General features: G+C 39.9%; 1 protein-coding gene across 2 annotated transcripts in view; it reads left to right on the top strand.

Annotated features, from left to right (window-relative positions):
- acbd6 (acyl-CoA binding domain containing 6) overlaps positions 1-17,497 on the top strand; it is a 233,735-nt gene that overhangs the window by 193,381 nt on the left and 22,857 nt on the right. For both annotated transcript variants that reach the window (XR_009514820.1, XM_059984843.1), the window contains exon 7: positions 8,752-8,782. Coding sequence is in view for 1 of the 2 variants with exons in the window: in XM_059984843.1 (XP_059840826.1) it covers positions 8,752-8,782 (31 nt within the window). In the remaining variant the exon portion in view is untranslated. The remainder of the gene's footprint in view (positions 1-8,751; positions 8,783-17,497) is intronic.

Here is a 17,497-nt window from a genome sequence, read left to right on the forward strand (position 1 = left end):
GGGCATGTCCCAGATGATGAGGGTCCTTAAAGATGGATGCATCTTTTTGAGGTACTGGCTTTTGAAGATGTCCTCAATAGTGAGGAGGGTTCAGCCTACGATGGCGCTGGCTAAATCTACAACCCTCTGCTGCCTCTTTTTTCCTCCTCCTTGGAGAGTGATGCAATCAGTCAGAATGCTCTCCACCATACAATTGTCAAAATTTTCAAGAGAATCTCCTCAAACTCCTAATGAAGTATAGCCACTGATGTACCCTTTTTGTGATGGCGTCATGTTAGGTCCCCGACAAATCTGAGATGGTGATGCTGAGAAAATTGAAGCTACTCACTCACCCTTTCCATAGTGTGTATTTTATTGATGTCCTCTTCCTGAAGTCCACAATCTGTTCCTAGGTCTTGCTGACACTGTGTGTGATACCATTCAACCAAACAATCTAGCTCACTCTTCATCACCAATAGTAGTGTCATTGGTGAATTCATAGATGGCATTTGAGCTGTGTTTAGCCTCAGTCCTGAATGTAGAGAGAGTAGAGCAGTGGGCTAAGCCCACAACCTTAAGGAGCACCTCTTGTTAATTGTCAGCAAGGAAGGAAATGTTACGTGACTGTGGTCTCCAATTAAAAAGCTGATGATCTAGTTGAAGAAGGAGGTTTTGAAGCTTGTTTATAGGAATTGAATGGTTGATGGTGTTGAACTCTGAGCTGTAATTAATAAGCAACAGCCTGATGTATGTTTTGCCATTCTCTAAATGCTCCAAATTCATGTGGAAAGCCAGTGAGTGATATTGCCTCTGCTGTTGATTTGTTGTGGCAGTAGGCAAACTGCAGTGGATCCAGGTCCTTGTTCAGGCAGGAATTGATTCTAAACGTGACTAAACTCTGAAAACACTTCATCACAGCAGATGTGAGGGCTACTGTGCAATAAGCATTGAGATAACTCTCCCCTGCTCTTTGGTCAATGCTCTTTTGAAGCAGGTGAGATCCTCTGACTGCAGCAATGAGGAGCTGAAGATGTCTTTGAACACCCCATCCAGTTGGCCAACTGAATTAGTAATCAAATGACCAATTAAGCTAATCTCTACTGCCTGCACAGTGTCCATATTCATTTAGTACCCTTCCAAGAACACTGTCTGGGCTTGATGCCTTGTGAGGGTTCACCCTCTCAGTGATGTTCTGACATTGGCCTCTGAGACAGAGATCACAGAAATTATGGGGAAACTGGCCACAAAGTTAAATCCCATTATTGAGATTGTAAATGGAGCTCTGCTCTGCATGTTAAGATCCATTTACATTACAATTAGAGTGAATATATGCCACTTTACTCCGTAACTTTGTTATAGCCCAAACTCAAAGCTCACCATATATGCTTTTAGTTGTCTGATCATATACTAAACTAACCCAACCATTTAAAAAGTAATTCCAGAATCTGTGAAACATTGAGTAACCTTAAAGTTCATGTTTCTCAGAAGTCAGCATATTCACTGAAGTGTTTGCAGAACAAAGAACCAGAACAACAACATAGAACAGACCAACACAGCACAGGAACCAACCCTTCATTCTACTGTAAGGCCAAACCAATTAAATTAGTGATCAAATGGACAACTAAAGAAATCTCTACTGCCTACACAATGTCCATATTCATCCATTCCTCACATCCATGTGCATATCTAAATGTCTTATAAAAGTAATGTTTCTGCCTCTACAACTATCCCAAACAGCACATTCCAGGCACCCACCACTCTCTGTGTTTAAGAAAAACTTGCTCCTCACATCTCCTTTAAAATTACCCCTCTCACCTTAAATGCAAGCCCTCTGGTATTAGACATTTCAACTCTTGGAAAAAGATATTGTCTGTCTGCTTTATCTGTGCCCCCTATAATCTCACAAAACTATTGGATCTCTTCTCAGCCTCTGGTGCACCAGAGAAAACAACCCAAATTTGTCCAACCTCTTGTTATAGCATATGTCCTCTAATCCAGGCCACATCCTCTTCTGCACCCTCTGCAAAGCCTTGACATCCTTCATATAATGGGGCAACCAGAATTGTATGCAATAGTCTAGATGCAGCCTAACTAGAGTTTCATAAAGCTGACTTTGGAACTCAATACATCGAATAATAAAGGAGAGCATGCCATAAGCCTTTTTAACCACCCTGTCAACCTGCTTAACCACTTTCAGGAGCTATGAACTTGAACTCAAGATCCCTCTGCTGATCAACACCTTTAAGGGTCTTGCCTCTTTACATTTGACCTACCAAGATGTAACACTTCACATTTGGCTGGGTTAAATACCATCTGCCATTTTATCCTCCCGTATCTACAACTGATCTATACAGTGTTGCATTCTTTGTCAACCTTCTATGCTATCCACTATACCACCAATTTTTTTTTTATCATTTTCAAACTTATTAACCCACCCATCTACATTTTCATCTAGGTTGGTATACATCACAAACAGCAGAGGTCCAGATACAGATCCTTGCAAAACACCACAAATTACATATCTCCAGCTAGAATAAGTCCCTTCTCTCTACCCTTTGACTTCTATGGGCAAGCCAGTTCTGAATACAAACGGCCATATCACGGTGGATTCCTTGTATTTACTGGTTTCTCCCCCACAATCTAAAGGTGTACTGGGTAGTTTACTTGGTCATTGTAAATCTAGACCTGATTAGTTTAGGATTTATCAGGTTTGTCAGTGGTTGTTGAGGTGGTTGTGGCATAAAGGGCCAGTAGGGTCTACTCCATGCAGTATCGATAAATAAATGAAATAAAAATAAAATAATCCTCAATTTCAGCCTCCCATGAGGGACCTTATCAAAATCCTTATTAAAATCCATGTAGGCAACTCCACAGCTCTATATTCATCTATCACCCTCATCATCTCATCAAAAAGCACAGTTAATTTAGTAAGATGTGACTTACCCTACACAAAGCCATACTGCTCTCCCAAGGCCTTGATTTTCCAAATGTTCATAAATCCTATCCATAAGAATTCTATCCAGTAACTTCCCTAACACTAATTTGAGACTCGCCAGTCTGTAATTTCCAGGATTATGCCTTGTTCCCTGCTTGAATAATAGAGCAGCATTAGCTACTCTCAGGAGTTCTCAGGACCTTGCCTTTGTCTAGAGAAGGCACGAAGATACTGATCAAGGCCCCAGCAATCTCTTCTCTTGCCTCTTTCAAAACCTTTTTCAATTCCCTCTAGCCCTGTGAGCATATCCACCTTAATGCTCTTTAAGAGACCCAACACTATCTCCTTCTTTACTTCAAAATTCCCTTGCATGTTAATAATCTCAACAGTCATCTTCCTATCCTCCATGTCCTTCAATATTCAGTCATTAATCTCCAATAAACACCCAAAGCTAAGCTTCCTGATTGCTCTAGGTTACTTGTTGATCACTGTGGTACAGAGCCATACTAATCAGATAGTTCTAGATTGAATGTCTGACATACAAGTAGCTTGTTTCAACTGAAGAGTGGTTGTAGTGTTGCAGTGACAAGATCCTTAACAGTGTTGATTTGCAGAGAGATGTTGGGGTCTGAGTCCTTAGCTCCCAGAAGGTGGTTACACAGGTTGATAGGGTGGTAAAGAAGGCACGACCCTACTGGTTTTATTAGTCAAGGATCTGAGTCCAAGAGTTTGGAATATATAACCCTAGATAGGCTACATCTGGAGTACTGCATTCAATTCTGGTTGCCCCATTGTAGGAGGGATGTTGAGGGCTTGGAAAGGGTGCAGACGAGGTTTACCAGGATGCTGCTTGATTAGAAGGCATATGCTATAAGGAGAGTTTGGATAGACTTTCTTTTGGAGCAGTGGAGGCTTAGGGGAGATCTTAGATGTTTTTTAGATTATGAGAGCCATAGATAAAGTAAGCAGCTGCTATCTTTTTCCTAGATTTGAAATATCCAATATCAAAAGGGTTGCATTTTAAGGAGAAAGGGGGTAAATTCAAAGGAGATGTGCAGGGCAGGTTTTCTTTACACAGAGATTGGTAGGTGCCTGAAATGTGCTGCCTGTGCTAGTGATGGAAGTCTCTTGAATACCCGTATTGTGAGGCTTTTAGGCACATGAATGTGCAGGAAATGAAAAGATGTGGATATTATGCAGGCAGAGGGGATTAGCTAAATTGGTTACTAATTTGATTATTGCAGCACAACATTGTGGGTTGAAAGGCCTCTTCCTGTGCTGCACTGTTCTATGTCCTAATGGAAGATATTAACTCTAGACAGGGAGAAAAATAAGTCTCCCTTATCCCTGACCTCTATGCACCAACACCACTAATCCCTCTCCACCCACCCATCCTAGTCTCATAGATACCTCACAACAAATGAACTGCAGTTCACTACTACCATTGTGTACTGTTGACAGATGGTCGCTGATGACACAGTTGGAAATATATTTCTGAAGTAAGAAAAATAGTGTATCTGGTAACTGTTTGTTGGAAGATCTTTCTAGACATCACAGTGGTATCAGATGGAGCGTGACTTGCTCTGTAGTTCTGTGATGTTGCGGTTCTGATTTGGCAGTGCTACTTTTAATTATTGTTACAGCTGCAGATCTTTGGATGACGGATCAGAAACACATCACATTACATTTCAATTCACCTTCATTATGACACTTAACCACAGAACATCTTTAGGGAGCTACTACACTAACGTATTTGAAGTGTCATCATAAAAGACTTACATACTGTACAACTTTGCTCAGCAAGCATTCTTTATTTTTTCTCTGAGTGCAGCCCAATCCAATAAACTTTCACTATGACCTCAGGGATTAATTGACTAGACAATTCACAAATGAACATAAGCTCACCATGCAGGACAAAGAACAGCATTAGAATGAAACATTACAGCATTAATCCTCCATTGTGGCAAGGAATGGTGCCTGTTGCAGTTGCCCGGGGGTGGCGTGGGAGAGAGAGCAGGGGCTGCTGTGGCTGCACTGGAATCAGTACTGGGTTGGGAGCTGGAACCTCCCATCAATGCTGCTCTCCAGTGTTCACTCAGTGGAAGGACAAGCTGGACCAAGACAACCTACAGTCATGACATTCGCAAACTTTGCTATGTTTTCTTTTTCTTTATGACTGTATGTTTTTCTGAAGTCGTAACCATATTTGCTATTTGTGCTATTTGCAGTGTACTTTGTGCTGTTGGTAATGTACTTTGCAACTTAGCCCCAGAGGAATGCAGTTTCATTTGGCCATATTCATATATGGTTGAATCGATGCAGTTATAGAACATAGAAAACCTACAGCACAATACAGGCCCTTCGGCCCACAAAGTTATGCCAAACATGTCACAACCTTAGAAATTACTAGGGTTACCCATAGCCCTCTATCTTTCTAAGCTCCATGTACCCATCCAAAAGTCTCTTAAAAAAACCCTATGTAACCACCTCCATCACTGTTGCCGGCAGCCCATTCCACACACTCACCACTCTCTGAGTAAAAAACTTACCCCTGACATCTCCCCAGCACCTTAAACCTGTGTCCTCTTGTGGCAACCATTTCAGCCCTGGGAAAAAGCCTCAGAATGTCCACGTGATCAATGCCTTTCATCATCGTATACACCTCTATCAGGTCACCTCTCATCCTCTGTCATTCCAAGAAGAAAAGGCCGAGTTCACTCAACCTATTCTCATAAGGCATGCTCCCCAATCCAGGCAACATCCTTGAAAATCTCCTCTGCACCCTTTCTATGGCGTCCACATCCTTCCTGTAGTGAGGCAACCAGAACTGAGCACAGTTCTCCCAAGTGGGGTCTGACCAGGCAAGACAGCAGCTATACTTCATTAGGAGTTTGAAGAGATTTGGTACGTCAACAAATACACTAAAAAACTTCTATGGATGTACTGTGGAGAACATTCTGACAGGCTGCATCACTCTCTGGTAAATGGAGGGGGGAGCACGGGGGTGCTACTACACAATACCGAAAGAAGCTACAGAGGGTTGTAAATTTAGATGGCTCCATTTTGGATACACGCATGCCCTTTTCTCACTGTTACCATCACGAAGAAGGTACAGAAGCCTAAAGGCACACACTCAGTCATTCAGGAAGAGCTTCTTTTCCTCTCCCATCCAATTCCTAATAGATATTGAACCCTTGGACACTACCTCACTTTTTTAATACATAGTATTCCTGTTTTTGCACAATTTTTAATCTATTCAACATACATATACTGCAATTTATTTATTTATTATTATTATTTTATTTTGTGTTCTTTTCTTCTAAGTTATGTAATGCATTGAACTGCTGCTGCTTAGTTAATAAATTTCATGTCACACACCGGTGATAATAAACCTGATTCTGATTCTGATTCTGAAATTAATATTGAACAAATAAAGAAGTGTGTGGACGTTTTCAGGGATTCTTAGGACAATATACACTCCTCTATTTCTCCTACATATTCTGTTTTAGTTATGCTGTCATCTAGTTGGTTATGAAGTTTGTACACTGTACATGTGCAAAGATTAAAAATCATCCAATCACTTTGGAACAAGAGACAGCCATTCAGTCTATTGAGTCCCTGCCAGCTTTCTGTGGAGGAATACAGTCACTCCAACTTCTCTAGCATAACTTTATATCTGAAATCCTAAATCCATGGAAACTGATGTGCTGAATAAAATTAAACATAATACTCTAGTGGTTCAACCAATGTTAGATAACAACTCAACCTCTATCAAACACAGGTTAGCCCACTGAGTATTGCATGAAGTGGCTAAAGACTCAGATAATCTATTTCCTCTGTAACTTCCTATATCCTTCAAAATTAACAGCAAACCTCTGGTTCTGGGAACTTCCCTCCTTTGTCTCGTCACCTCTCTTTCCCACAGTTACTTTAAAATCTACACCAACGTACATCAAGCTCTCGGTCATTTAGTCCTAATGCAACCTTCTTTGTCTTGTTACTTATTTTTGCTAATAATCCATTTATGCAGACATACAGTAGCATAAAAGCAAGTTTTCGTTATGGAAGATTTTGATGAGAATTGTTAGGCTGGTAATGAATCAGTTGCAGATATATGGGATCATAATCAAGTATTCCAAACCTGAACTCAAACACAGTTTGAAAGAGTAAACCTCCTTCTATTACTGGCCCAGAAATAGGTCCAAAATCAGCTTCTGATGGGTATCCCTGCTGTTATTTTTTTAATGTTATCCACTTATTTAAGGTTGCCTACTGGGCATAACAAATCCTTTTGCATGATTCACAAAAGGTTTGTATGCAAATACTGCAAATAATGAGGATCGCTAATAATGTAACTGTTTGCTGTCAAACGATTTGAACATTAAAACAGGGAGTTATGCTTCATTTAAAAAGGTCATGGGTATAATAAAACTCAAAGCTGAGTTTTCATATGTGGAAAGATTAGGTAAGTATCATCCGGAATTTAGAAGATTGAAAGGGAATGATACAGCATGAACAGTACAGCACAGCACAGGAACAGACCCTTCAGCCCATGTTGTATGTGCCAAACACAATGCCAAATTAAACTAAATCTCCTTTTCCTGTACATGACCTTATCTGTACATTTCCCTACACATTCATACGTGTATCTGAAAGTTTTTTGAATACGACAATTGTGTTTCTTTCCATTGCCACCCCTGACATCCTCTTCTAGGCATCTACCACTCTGTGTAAAAATAAACTTGCCCCACACATCTCCAATGAACTTACTCATTCTCACCTTAAATGCTTGCTCTCTGGTATTAGATATTTCAAGTCTGTGGAAAAGTTTCTGACTCAATACCCTCTCTGTGACTTATAATTTTATAAAACTCTTGTCATTTTTCTTCTCAGCTTTTGACAATGGAGAAATCATCCTAGGTTTGTCAAACCTCTTCTCCTTTTATCCAGACAGTGCCCTGGTAAATTCTTTTGCAAACTTTCTAAGCCTTCACGTCCTTGTAATGGGGCAACCAGATTACACACAATATTTCAAGTGCGGCTTAACCGAAGTTTTATATAATTGCAGCATGACTTCCTGACTCGTGTATTTTAAAAAAAATCGAGTGGATTTAACAATGTCAATATGGAAGGTTGTTTCCTCTTGAGGGAAAATTGAGGACTAGATGGAAACATTTAAATATATGGGGCCACCCATTTAAGACTGAGAATTTTGTTTATCTTGGACATTTCACAGCCTTTGTATATTTCTTCCTCAAAGGACAGTAGTAGTAGAGACTTCGAATATTTTTTATTATACAGATAAGCCAGGGAAGAAATAATACCACAGGTAGCCATGAAGGTAGAGCTGAGTTTACATTTACATTGACTATGAAATTATCAAATGGCAGAGCAGACTTGGGTGCCTCTGAGTCCTACTCTGATCCTAAATTTGTGTATTTGTATGACAACATGTCCTTCAAAGTGGTGCAGAGCTGTCCAATCCCAATGCAAATGCTTTCTTGGACTCAAAAAATAAACCATACATACAAGAAGTTTCAAAGTTGCTGGGCTGTTTGCCTTGCTTCTGCATTTTGCGCTTTGGGCCTATGAGAGAAAACATTTCACTTTTGCTCTCTTTGCAACCAGTGTGGTGAGTTTCATTGAAACGTAGTCAAACTCAAAAATGAAAAACCACTGGATAAGAGTTCAGTAAAGCCTCTGCGTTCATTTGGTATCATAAGTAAAAGCAGTAATGTAATGCCTGTCAAATTATTGAAGTGTATTAATTGCTTCACAGATTATTTTTCTGGATTTTCCAAATGACATACAATGAAACTTGTCTCTTCTGATTGCAGGATAGTGAAGGACAAACAGCATTGCACTATGGTAAGTCTGTTAACTTGATTTTGTTTTAATTATTCTGCATTGCAAAGATTATTTGCCAGATTTTGAAAGGAAGGCTAGATCAAAATAATTTCGAATTCAGTAGTTTATTTTATTAACAAAATAATTTCTGGATTTATGGTCATAATGAGAATGGAAACTACAAGTTAAGTGTGATATTAATATTGGTATCTCCCTAGCAACTGTATGGTAGTACTGCTGACTCTAAAATAATAGGCAGAATTTTTTTCTGTCTGTATTTTAATCCCTTAAGTTACATGTTTTTCTCTCTTGACCATGAATGAAAATATATCAGTTATTACATCGTGATGGGTTGGCAAATCACAATAAAGTGCACTCCATGGCCATTTCATTAGTTACACCTGTACACCTGCTCATTAATGTAAATATCTAATCAGCCAATCATATGACTGCAACTTCTGTGGTCATACTTAGCAAATCTACAAAGCAGTAACTATAAACAGTTAAGTGATCTAATTGATTTTGACCATGGAGTGATTGTTGGTGCCGAACAGTGGTTTGAGTATCTCGGAAACTGCTTATTTCCTGGGATTTTTATGCTGAACAATCCCTAGAGTTTACAGAGAATGATTCAAAAAACATACAATAAGCAGCAGCTCTATGGGTGAAAATGCCTTGTTTATGAGAGAGGTCAGAGAAGAATGACTAGACTGGTTCAAGCTGACAGGAAGGTAACAGTAACTCAAATACCCACGCATTACAATAGTGGTGTGCAGAAGAGCATCTCAGAACTCACAGCACATTGGACCTTATTGCTCATACTGAAGATATGTTGCTCAATGTTTACTTTAATCCAGATATTCGAGACGATCTACCCAAGATCTCTTTCCTTCCTCCTCACTTTTCTGCTTCAAAGGTAACCTGAATCTTGAGACCCACTCTATAAGGTACTACAGGGCTTTCCCAGAGCAACATGCTGTAAATGGCAGAATTATTATTAATTATTGTCCAAGCATTACAGGATTCAGTCCCTGTATATTTGGCAGCTTGGAAATGTCTGTACCCATTAGTGAGTGTGTGCAGCGTTGTCAAGACCTGGTCATTTTGGGTAACCTTTGATTTGTTGTGGTGGCACCAGCAGAAAGCTAACCAAATTGTCCAAAGAGCAGTGGTTCTCTCCCTGCTGTGAGATTGGTGCCTAGGATGGCACAGATGGCATCCAAATGTGACAATGATTGTGTAGTCTTGGGAAGGAAACTTGTTCTCTGAGTAAACATAGCTTGCTTTTGTGAGCTCTTACCCTTACACCTTACTTCCGCTCATTAACAACACTGTGCTGATTTGTGCAAAAGCTTGAAGTTGAGACAGAATCCTTCAGCACCTTGTGCACTACTCCCCGTGGATGTTACCAACTCTAAGTAATTCCTGTAGCATTAACATCCTATGGAGTTTTAGCAGCAATTAATAAAGCATAAGCCAATAAGATGTCAATGATACCAGTAAATAGCATTTCTGGGGAGTCTTTCCTTGCTCTGAACATGCTTTTGGTTGCACAACTTAAGTAAGTATAGAACATCAACCTTTAGTTTAATAAAGTCTAATCAAATCAGCATAGGCACATATTGAACAGTTACCATTATGGCAACTGATTTCTTATGCTATAGATGTGTTTGCTGTCAAAGAGTAGACACATGCAACCTGATTTTATGATGATATAGAGAACCATTGTGAAATTTGTTCAAAATATTTCTGCAGTAAAAATGGATTTGATGAGGGGTGAGGAATCTTCCTCTCCTTTTCACTTATACACTCTCTTGCTGGCTCCCTCTCTCTCTTTCGCTGATTCTGTCTCTGTCTCACTTTCTCTCTTCTCCCTCTTCCTCTTTTATAATCTAAAAGTATTACTCATCATAACCATCCTTTTGATTGTACCACATCCTATCCTGTTTGTTTGATAGGAATACTTGATGTTCAACCATTAGTGCAACAAAGATGCTTTGATGCAAGAAAGTTTTTTTTTTGTGTTACCTATCAGCAGTCTAAAACTTGTTCATGCATGATTCCACAAACATTCATATTGAGCAAGTGACAATTAAGGACAAAACTAAACATTCTGAAGTCATCTTGTTATTTCTGTAATGGTTTGTTACTTTGCTGACATTATCAAATAATATGCACATGGATGAAAACAGTGTGTTTTCAAAGTTCCATATCAACACTGGAGTCCAACAGCATCTTGGGATAGGATTTCAGACAACCTTTTTGTCTATTTATTGTTCAGCATGAGTTATGCATTCTTCCTGCAGACATCTGACTATAAGTGGAATTTGTGTAATCTGTAAAACTATCAAAAAAGAGCCAGGATATGATATGAGTGGATTGATGAGAGTTTTGAAATAAGGATGTAAAATGCCATTGGAATGCCTGTAGAATTAGGCAGATCTTGGTAGCAAAGCAAAAATGGTTCATCTCAGGAATCAAACATGACACTCTACCTCTGGCCCAGCTAATTCAGGTTCAGATAGTTGCCAGAACAAGGGAAGGGTCCTCATTTATATTTCCATTATGAATTATTTTTCCACCTTTTTATAATGGAGAATGTAAAAATAAATTCTCCACAATGTATTAGGTCCTCTCACTCATTTATGTAGATCGCCTCAATTTTAGTTGTGTGCAAAGGAATTTGTAATTAAATAATAGATAAGTGTTCATAGAAACACGTACAAACAAGCTGGATGAACTCAGCAGGTCGGGCAGCATCTGTTGAAAGGAGCAGTCAAAGTTTCGGGCCGCGACCCTTCGTCAGGTCTGAAGGAGGAGGGGGCAGGGGCCCTATAAAGAAGGTGGTGGGAGGGGTAAAGGTGCAGGTGAAAAACCAATCAGAGGAAAGATCAAGGGGTGGAGGAGGGGAAGCAGGGAGGGGATAGGCAGGAGAGGTGAAGAAGGAATGTAAGGGGAAAGCACTGTGGATAGTAGAAGAAGGCAGAATCATGAGAGAGGTGATAGGCAGCTAGAAGGGGAGGCAGGGTGAGTGTGATGGGGAAGGGAGAGGGAGGGAATTACTGGAAGTTGAAGAATTCAATGTTCATACCAAGGGGCTGGAGACTACCCAGAAGATGTATGAGATGTTGCTCCTCTAACCTGAGTTTGACCTCATCATGGCAGTAGAGGAGGCCATGTATGGACATATCCAGATGGGAATGTGAAGCAGAGTTGAAGTGGGTGGCAACCGGGAGATCCTGTCTATTGTGATGGATGGAGCGGAGGTGCTCGACGAAGCGGTCCCCCAATTTGCGTCGGGTCTCGCTGATGTAGAGGAGGCCGTACCAGGAGCACCAGATGCAATAGATGACCCCAACAGACTCACAAGTGAAGTGTTGCCTCACCTGGAAGGACTGTTTGGGGCCCTGAATGGTGGTAAGAGATGAGGTGTAGGGACAGGTGTAGCACTTACACTTACAGAGGTAAGTACCAGGTGGGAGATCTGTGGGGAAGGACTTGTGGACCAGGCAGTCGCTGAGGGAATGATCCCTGAGGAAAGCAGAGAGGGGTAGAGAGGGAAACATGTGCTTAGTGGTAGAGTCCTGTTGAAGGTGGCAGAAGTTGCGGAGGATAATATGCTTGATCTGGAGGCTGGTGGGGTGGTAGGTGAGGACAAGGGGAACACGGTCCCTGTTGTGGTGACGGGAGGATGGGGTGAGGGCCTAAGTGCGGGAAATGGAGGAGATGCGGGTGAGGGTATCATTGATGACGGCAGAAGGGAAACCACGATTCTTAAAGAAAGAGGACATTTGACATGTCCTGGAACGGAAAGTCTTGTCCTTTGGAGCAGATGCGGCGGAGACAGAGGAACTGGGGAATAGCATTTTTACATTTGGCAGAGTGGGATGAGGTATAATCAAGGTAATTATGGGAGTCAGTGGGTTTATAGAAGATGTCAGTGGACAGTCTGTCTCCAGGGATGGAGACCCAGAGATCAAGAAAGGGGAGAGAAGAGTCTGAGATGGACCAAGTAAATTTGAGGGCTGGGTGAAAGTTAGAGACAAAGTTGATGAAATTGACAACCTCAGCATGGGTGCAGGAATCAGTACCAATGTAGTCGTCGATGTAGCGGAGGAAAAGTTGGGGAGTGGTGCCAGTATAGATTTGGAGCATAGACTGTTCCACATAACCCACAAAGAGGCAGGCATATCTGGGGCCCATGTGAGTGCCCATGGCTACGCCCTTGGGTTTGAAGAAAGTGGGAAGAGCTGAAAGAGAAGTTATTAAGTGTGAGTACCAGTTCGGCCAACCGGAGGAGTGTGGTGGTGTTGGGGAACTGGTGAGGTCTTGTGGTGAACTATGTGCCTGTCTGGACATGCCCCCTGCTGACTGCTCCTGTGGCTCCTCCCACAGGCCCCTGTATAAAGGGGATCTGAGGCCTGACGCTCGGCCTCAGTCTCCAGGACATAGTATGATGGACACTCACTCCTGGTTCCTTCTTCCAGTCAATAAAAGCCGATATCTCGCCTTACGTCTCAGTGTGAGTTATTGATGGTGCATCAGGTCTATTGTCAAAAAAGTAGCAGAGGAGGGCTTTGAGGCCTTCTCGATTGGGAATTGAAGTGTATAAGGATTGGACATTTTTTGGTGAAAATGAAGCGGTCGGGGCCGGGGAACTAGAAGTTATTGGAGTGATGGAGGGCATGGGATGTATCCCGGATGTAGGTGGGGAGGGACTGAACTATGGGTGACAAAATGGAGTCCAGGTAGGCAGATACAAGTTCGGTGGGGCAGGAGCTATAGCCTACCAGGACAGTCAGGCTTGTGGATCTTGGGGAGGAGGTAAAACCGAGCAGTGCGGGGTGTGGGAATTATGAGATTTTTGGCCGAGGATGGAAAGTCTCCGGAGTTGATAGGGCAGTGATGGTACGGGAGACAATGGTTTGATGTTTTTTGGTGGGGTCCTGTTCTAGGCATAAGTAAGAGGAGGTGTCAGAGATTCTACCTAATATCTCAAATATTAATTGTTTCTAATCTATCAGTTCTATGATTGTTACATTCAACCACTGCCAAGAATTAAAATATGGAGAAAATAATGATTTGAGGTGAATTAATAGCAATTGTGTATTCATCATTATTGTCTAAAGCTGTGAACAAAGTGTACACTTTCTACTGGATGCTTGCTGCCTATGGAACATTTCTAGGTTGTCTACCCTTTGCTTGCTGAACCCCATCACACAGACCTATAGTTAGCAAATGACTTACTACCCACAGAATATGTGTTATGCAAGTTGAGACTTAGATGGACCGTAGCAAACATCTTACACATGTTAGTACATTTCAATTGACGCGGGGAAGTTTCAGAAATAAATCTTAAAACCATTGTTTCCCTGTTTCCTTACAACATAGAAGGATGCGATTTGATCCATCAAGTGAAATCCAACTCTCAGTGCTCCAACCTTTCTATTAAATGTATGCCTACTGTCCCAACATTTCCATCAACATTCGCCCCTCCATTGCCATCCTAAAACTCAACTATACATTGTAATCACAGAGAGAACGTGCAGACTCCACGCAAACAGCATCGGGACGCTGGATCTGGGTTGTGTGGAGAGGCAGCACACACAACTGCCTCTTGGATGCAGCTAGGTGATAATAACAAGTGAAAAGGAATCAAAACACAGATGTCTTGGAAATTTTTGTTTTAAAAGCTAGCTTTTCAGATTATATTTATGCAAACAGTACTCTCCTACAAAATTGGTTCGAGAGGCAATTAAACTGCACTTTTAGCCTTATCATCCATGAAGACTTTGAACGTTAAAAATATTTACAAGCAGTGAACTGTTAGAAATTAATTGTGCTAGCAAAAATTAAAATATAAAATATTTGAAATGTCACTATCAAGTATAGTGGTACTAGGAAGTTTATGAACCTTGTAGAATTTTCTCTATCTCTGCATAAATATAACCTAAAATGTGATCAGATCTTCACATAAATCCTAAAACTAGAGAAAGAGAACCCAATTAAATAAATAACACAAGAAGCATTACACTTGTTCATTTATTTATTAAGAAAAATGATCCAATATTGCGTGTATTTTTTGGAAAAAGTATGTGAACCTTTGCTTTCAGCAACTGGTGTGACCCCCTTGTACAGCAATAACTTTATAAATATTTCCGGTAACTGTTGATCAGTCCTGCACATTTGCTTGGAGGAACTTTAGGCCATTCCTCCTTACAAAACGCTTCAATTCTGGGATGTTAGTGGGCTTTCTTGCATGAACTGCTTGCTTCAGGTCCTTCCACAACATTTCTATATGATTAAGGTCAGGACATTGACTTGGCTATTCAAAAACACAAATTTTCTTCTTTTTCTTTTAAATCTTTTTATTAATTTTAAACAAACATAAATGAAATATTGAGTACAAATAGCTTGAGAGTACATAATTAATAGGTTAAGGTATAAAAACAAATAGTTAATAATCCATATATAATAACCTCCCAAACTCATAGTGGTTGCAGAAAATGGAAAAAAATTTAAAAAACAAAAAAAAACTAACCTAACCAACATGGGCCATTGCATTATATCAAATATACACAGTAGTGTCAATAACTCCGCACCTCCATCCAAATAATTAAAGATGATAAGAATAAGGTTTAGGAAAAGTCAGTTTAGCTCATATGAAAATGTTGAATAAATGGTCTCCAAGTTTCTTCAAATTTAACTGAAGGGTCGAAGACAACACTTCTAATTTTTTCGAAACTCAAACAAGAAATAGTTTGAGAAAACCATTGAAATGTAGTTTAGGGATTAATTTCTTTCCAGTTCCATAGGATAGATCTTCTAGCCATTAATGTGACAAATGCAATCATCTGCCAGGCTGAGGGGGATAAACAACTATTATCCACCATTGGTAAACTGAAAATTGCAGTAAAAGGATGCGGTTGTAATTTGATGTTCAGAATTGTTGAAATAATACCAAAAATATCTTTCCAATAATTTTGCAGACAGGGGCAAGACCAAAACATGTGGGTCAATGAAGCGACTTCAGAATGACATGTGTCACAGGTTGGATTAACATGAGAATAAAATCAAGCAAGTTTGTCCTTGGACATATAAGCCCTATGTACAACCTTAAATTGTATTAGGGCATGTTTAGCACAAATGGAAGAAGAATTGTAAAATTTTGCTAATTGTAAAATTTTCTCCCACTGCTCTGTGGATACAGGACAGTAAAGTTCTTTTTCCCATTCCTTCTTAATTTTTTCTGATACCCCTGGCTGTATTTTCATGATCATATTATAAATTATGGCTACTAAACCCTTCTGGCAAGGATTCAGAGCTAGAATTTTTTGCATAATATCCATTGGACATATTTTCGGAAAAGGCTGTAACATATTATTCAAATTATTTTTATTGGACAGCTGTTCAAAGGACATAAAACTGATGTCTAAAAATAGATCACGGAAACATGTTATACCTTTTGTTTTCCATAACACAAAGGCTTGGTCCATAAAAGAGGACTGGAAAAAAAAGTTAGATATAATAGGGCTCGATAAGATAAACTTATTCAAGCCAAAGAATTTACGAAATTGAAACCATATTCATAATATATGTTTAACTGTAGGATTAGTTATTTGTTTATTCAGTTTAGATAAAGTAAAACGAAGCGAAGATCCTAAAATAGAAAACAATGAAAAGTCTTGTACAGATTTACACTCTAAATTTACCCATTGTGGGCAAGGTACTATAACCGATTCTTGTGTCCAAAATATTAAATATCGAATGTTAACTGCCCAGTAGTAAAATCTTAGGTTTGGCAAAGCCAAACCACCTTCCTTCTTAGGCTTCTGTAAATATTTTTTACTTAATCTAGGATTTTTATTCTGCCACACATACAAGGATATTTTGGAGTCAATAATGTCAAAAAAAAAGATTTAGGAATAAAAATTGGTAATTACCAATTTTCTTTTTAAGCCATTCTGCTGATTTACTCTTGACTTTCTGATCTTTGTCTTATTGCATTATCCAACTTCAATTAAGGTTCAGGTGATAGACTGCTGCCCTGACATTCCCCTGTAAATTGTCTTGATACAATTTTGAATTCATTGCATCCTCAACAATTTCAAACTCTGCAGGCCTTGAGGCAGCAAAATAGCCCCATGCCAAAGTACTCCTTCTACCATGCTTCACAGGTGGGATGAGGTTTTGGTGTTGGTGTGCAGTGCCCCTTTTCCTGCAAATATAGCAATGTGCATTTCTACCAAAAAGATCAACTTTTGTCTCATCTGTCCACAGAATATTGTCCTAGAAATATTGTCCGGAATTGTCCAATTGGTCTTTTGCAAACTCGAGACATGTAGGAATGTTGTTTTTTTATGGAGAGCAGTGGTTTTCTCTGTAGACACTATTCTTATTCAGTGTTTTTCTTGTAGCGGACACATGAACAGAGACTTTAGCAAGTTCTAAAGATTTCTGCAGGCTTTTTGCTGTTACCCATGATTCTTTTTCACCTCCTTCAGCTTTGCACATTGTGCTTTTGGTGTAATCTTTGCAGGATGTCCACTCCTATGGAGTATAGCAACAGTATGAGTTCCCTCCATTTGTAGACAATTTCTCTTACTATGGACTGATAAACACTCAGGTCTTTAGAAATCTTATTGTAGCCTTTTCCAGCTTCATGCATCTCTACAATTCTTCTAAGGTCCTCTGAAAGTTGTTTTGATCGAGGCATGGTGCACATTTGAGAGGAGC

The sequence above is a fragment of the Hypanus sabinus genome, chromosome 11 (assembly GCF_030144855.1).
Source record: "Hypanus sabinus isolate sHypSab1 chromosome 11, sHypSab1.hap1, whole genome shotgun sequence".
Taxonomy (NCBI): Eukaryota; Metazoa; Chordata; class Chondrichthyes; order Myliobatiformes; family Dasyatidae; genus Hypanus; species Hypanus sabinus.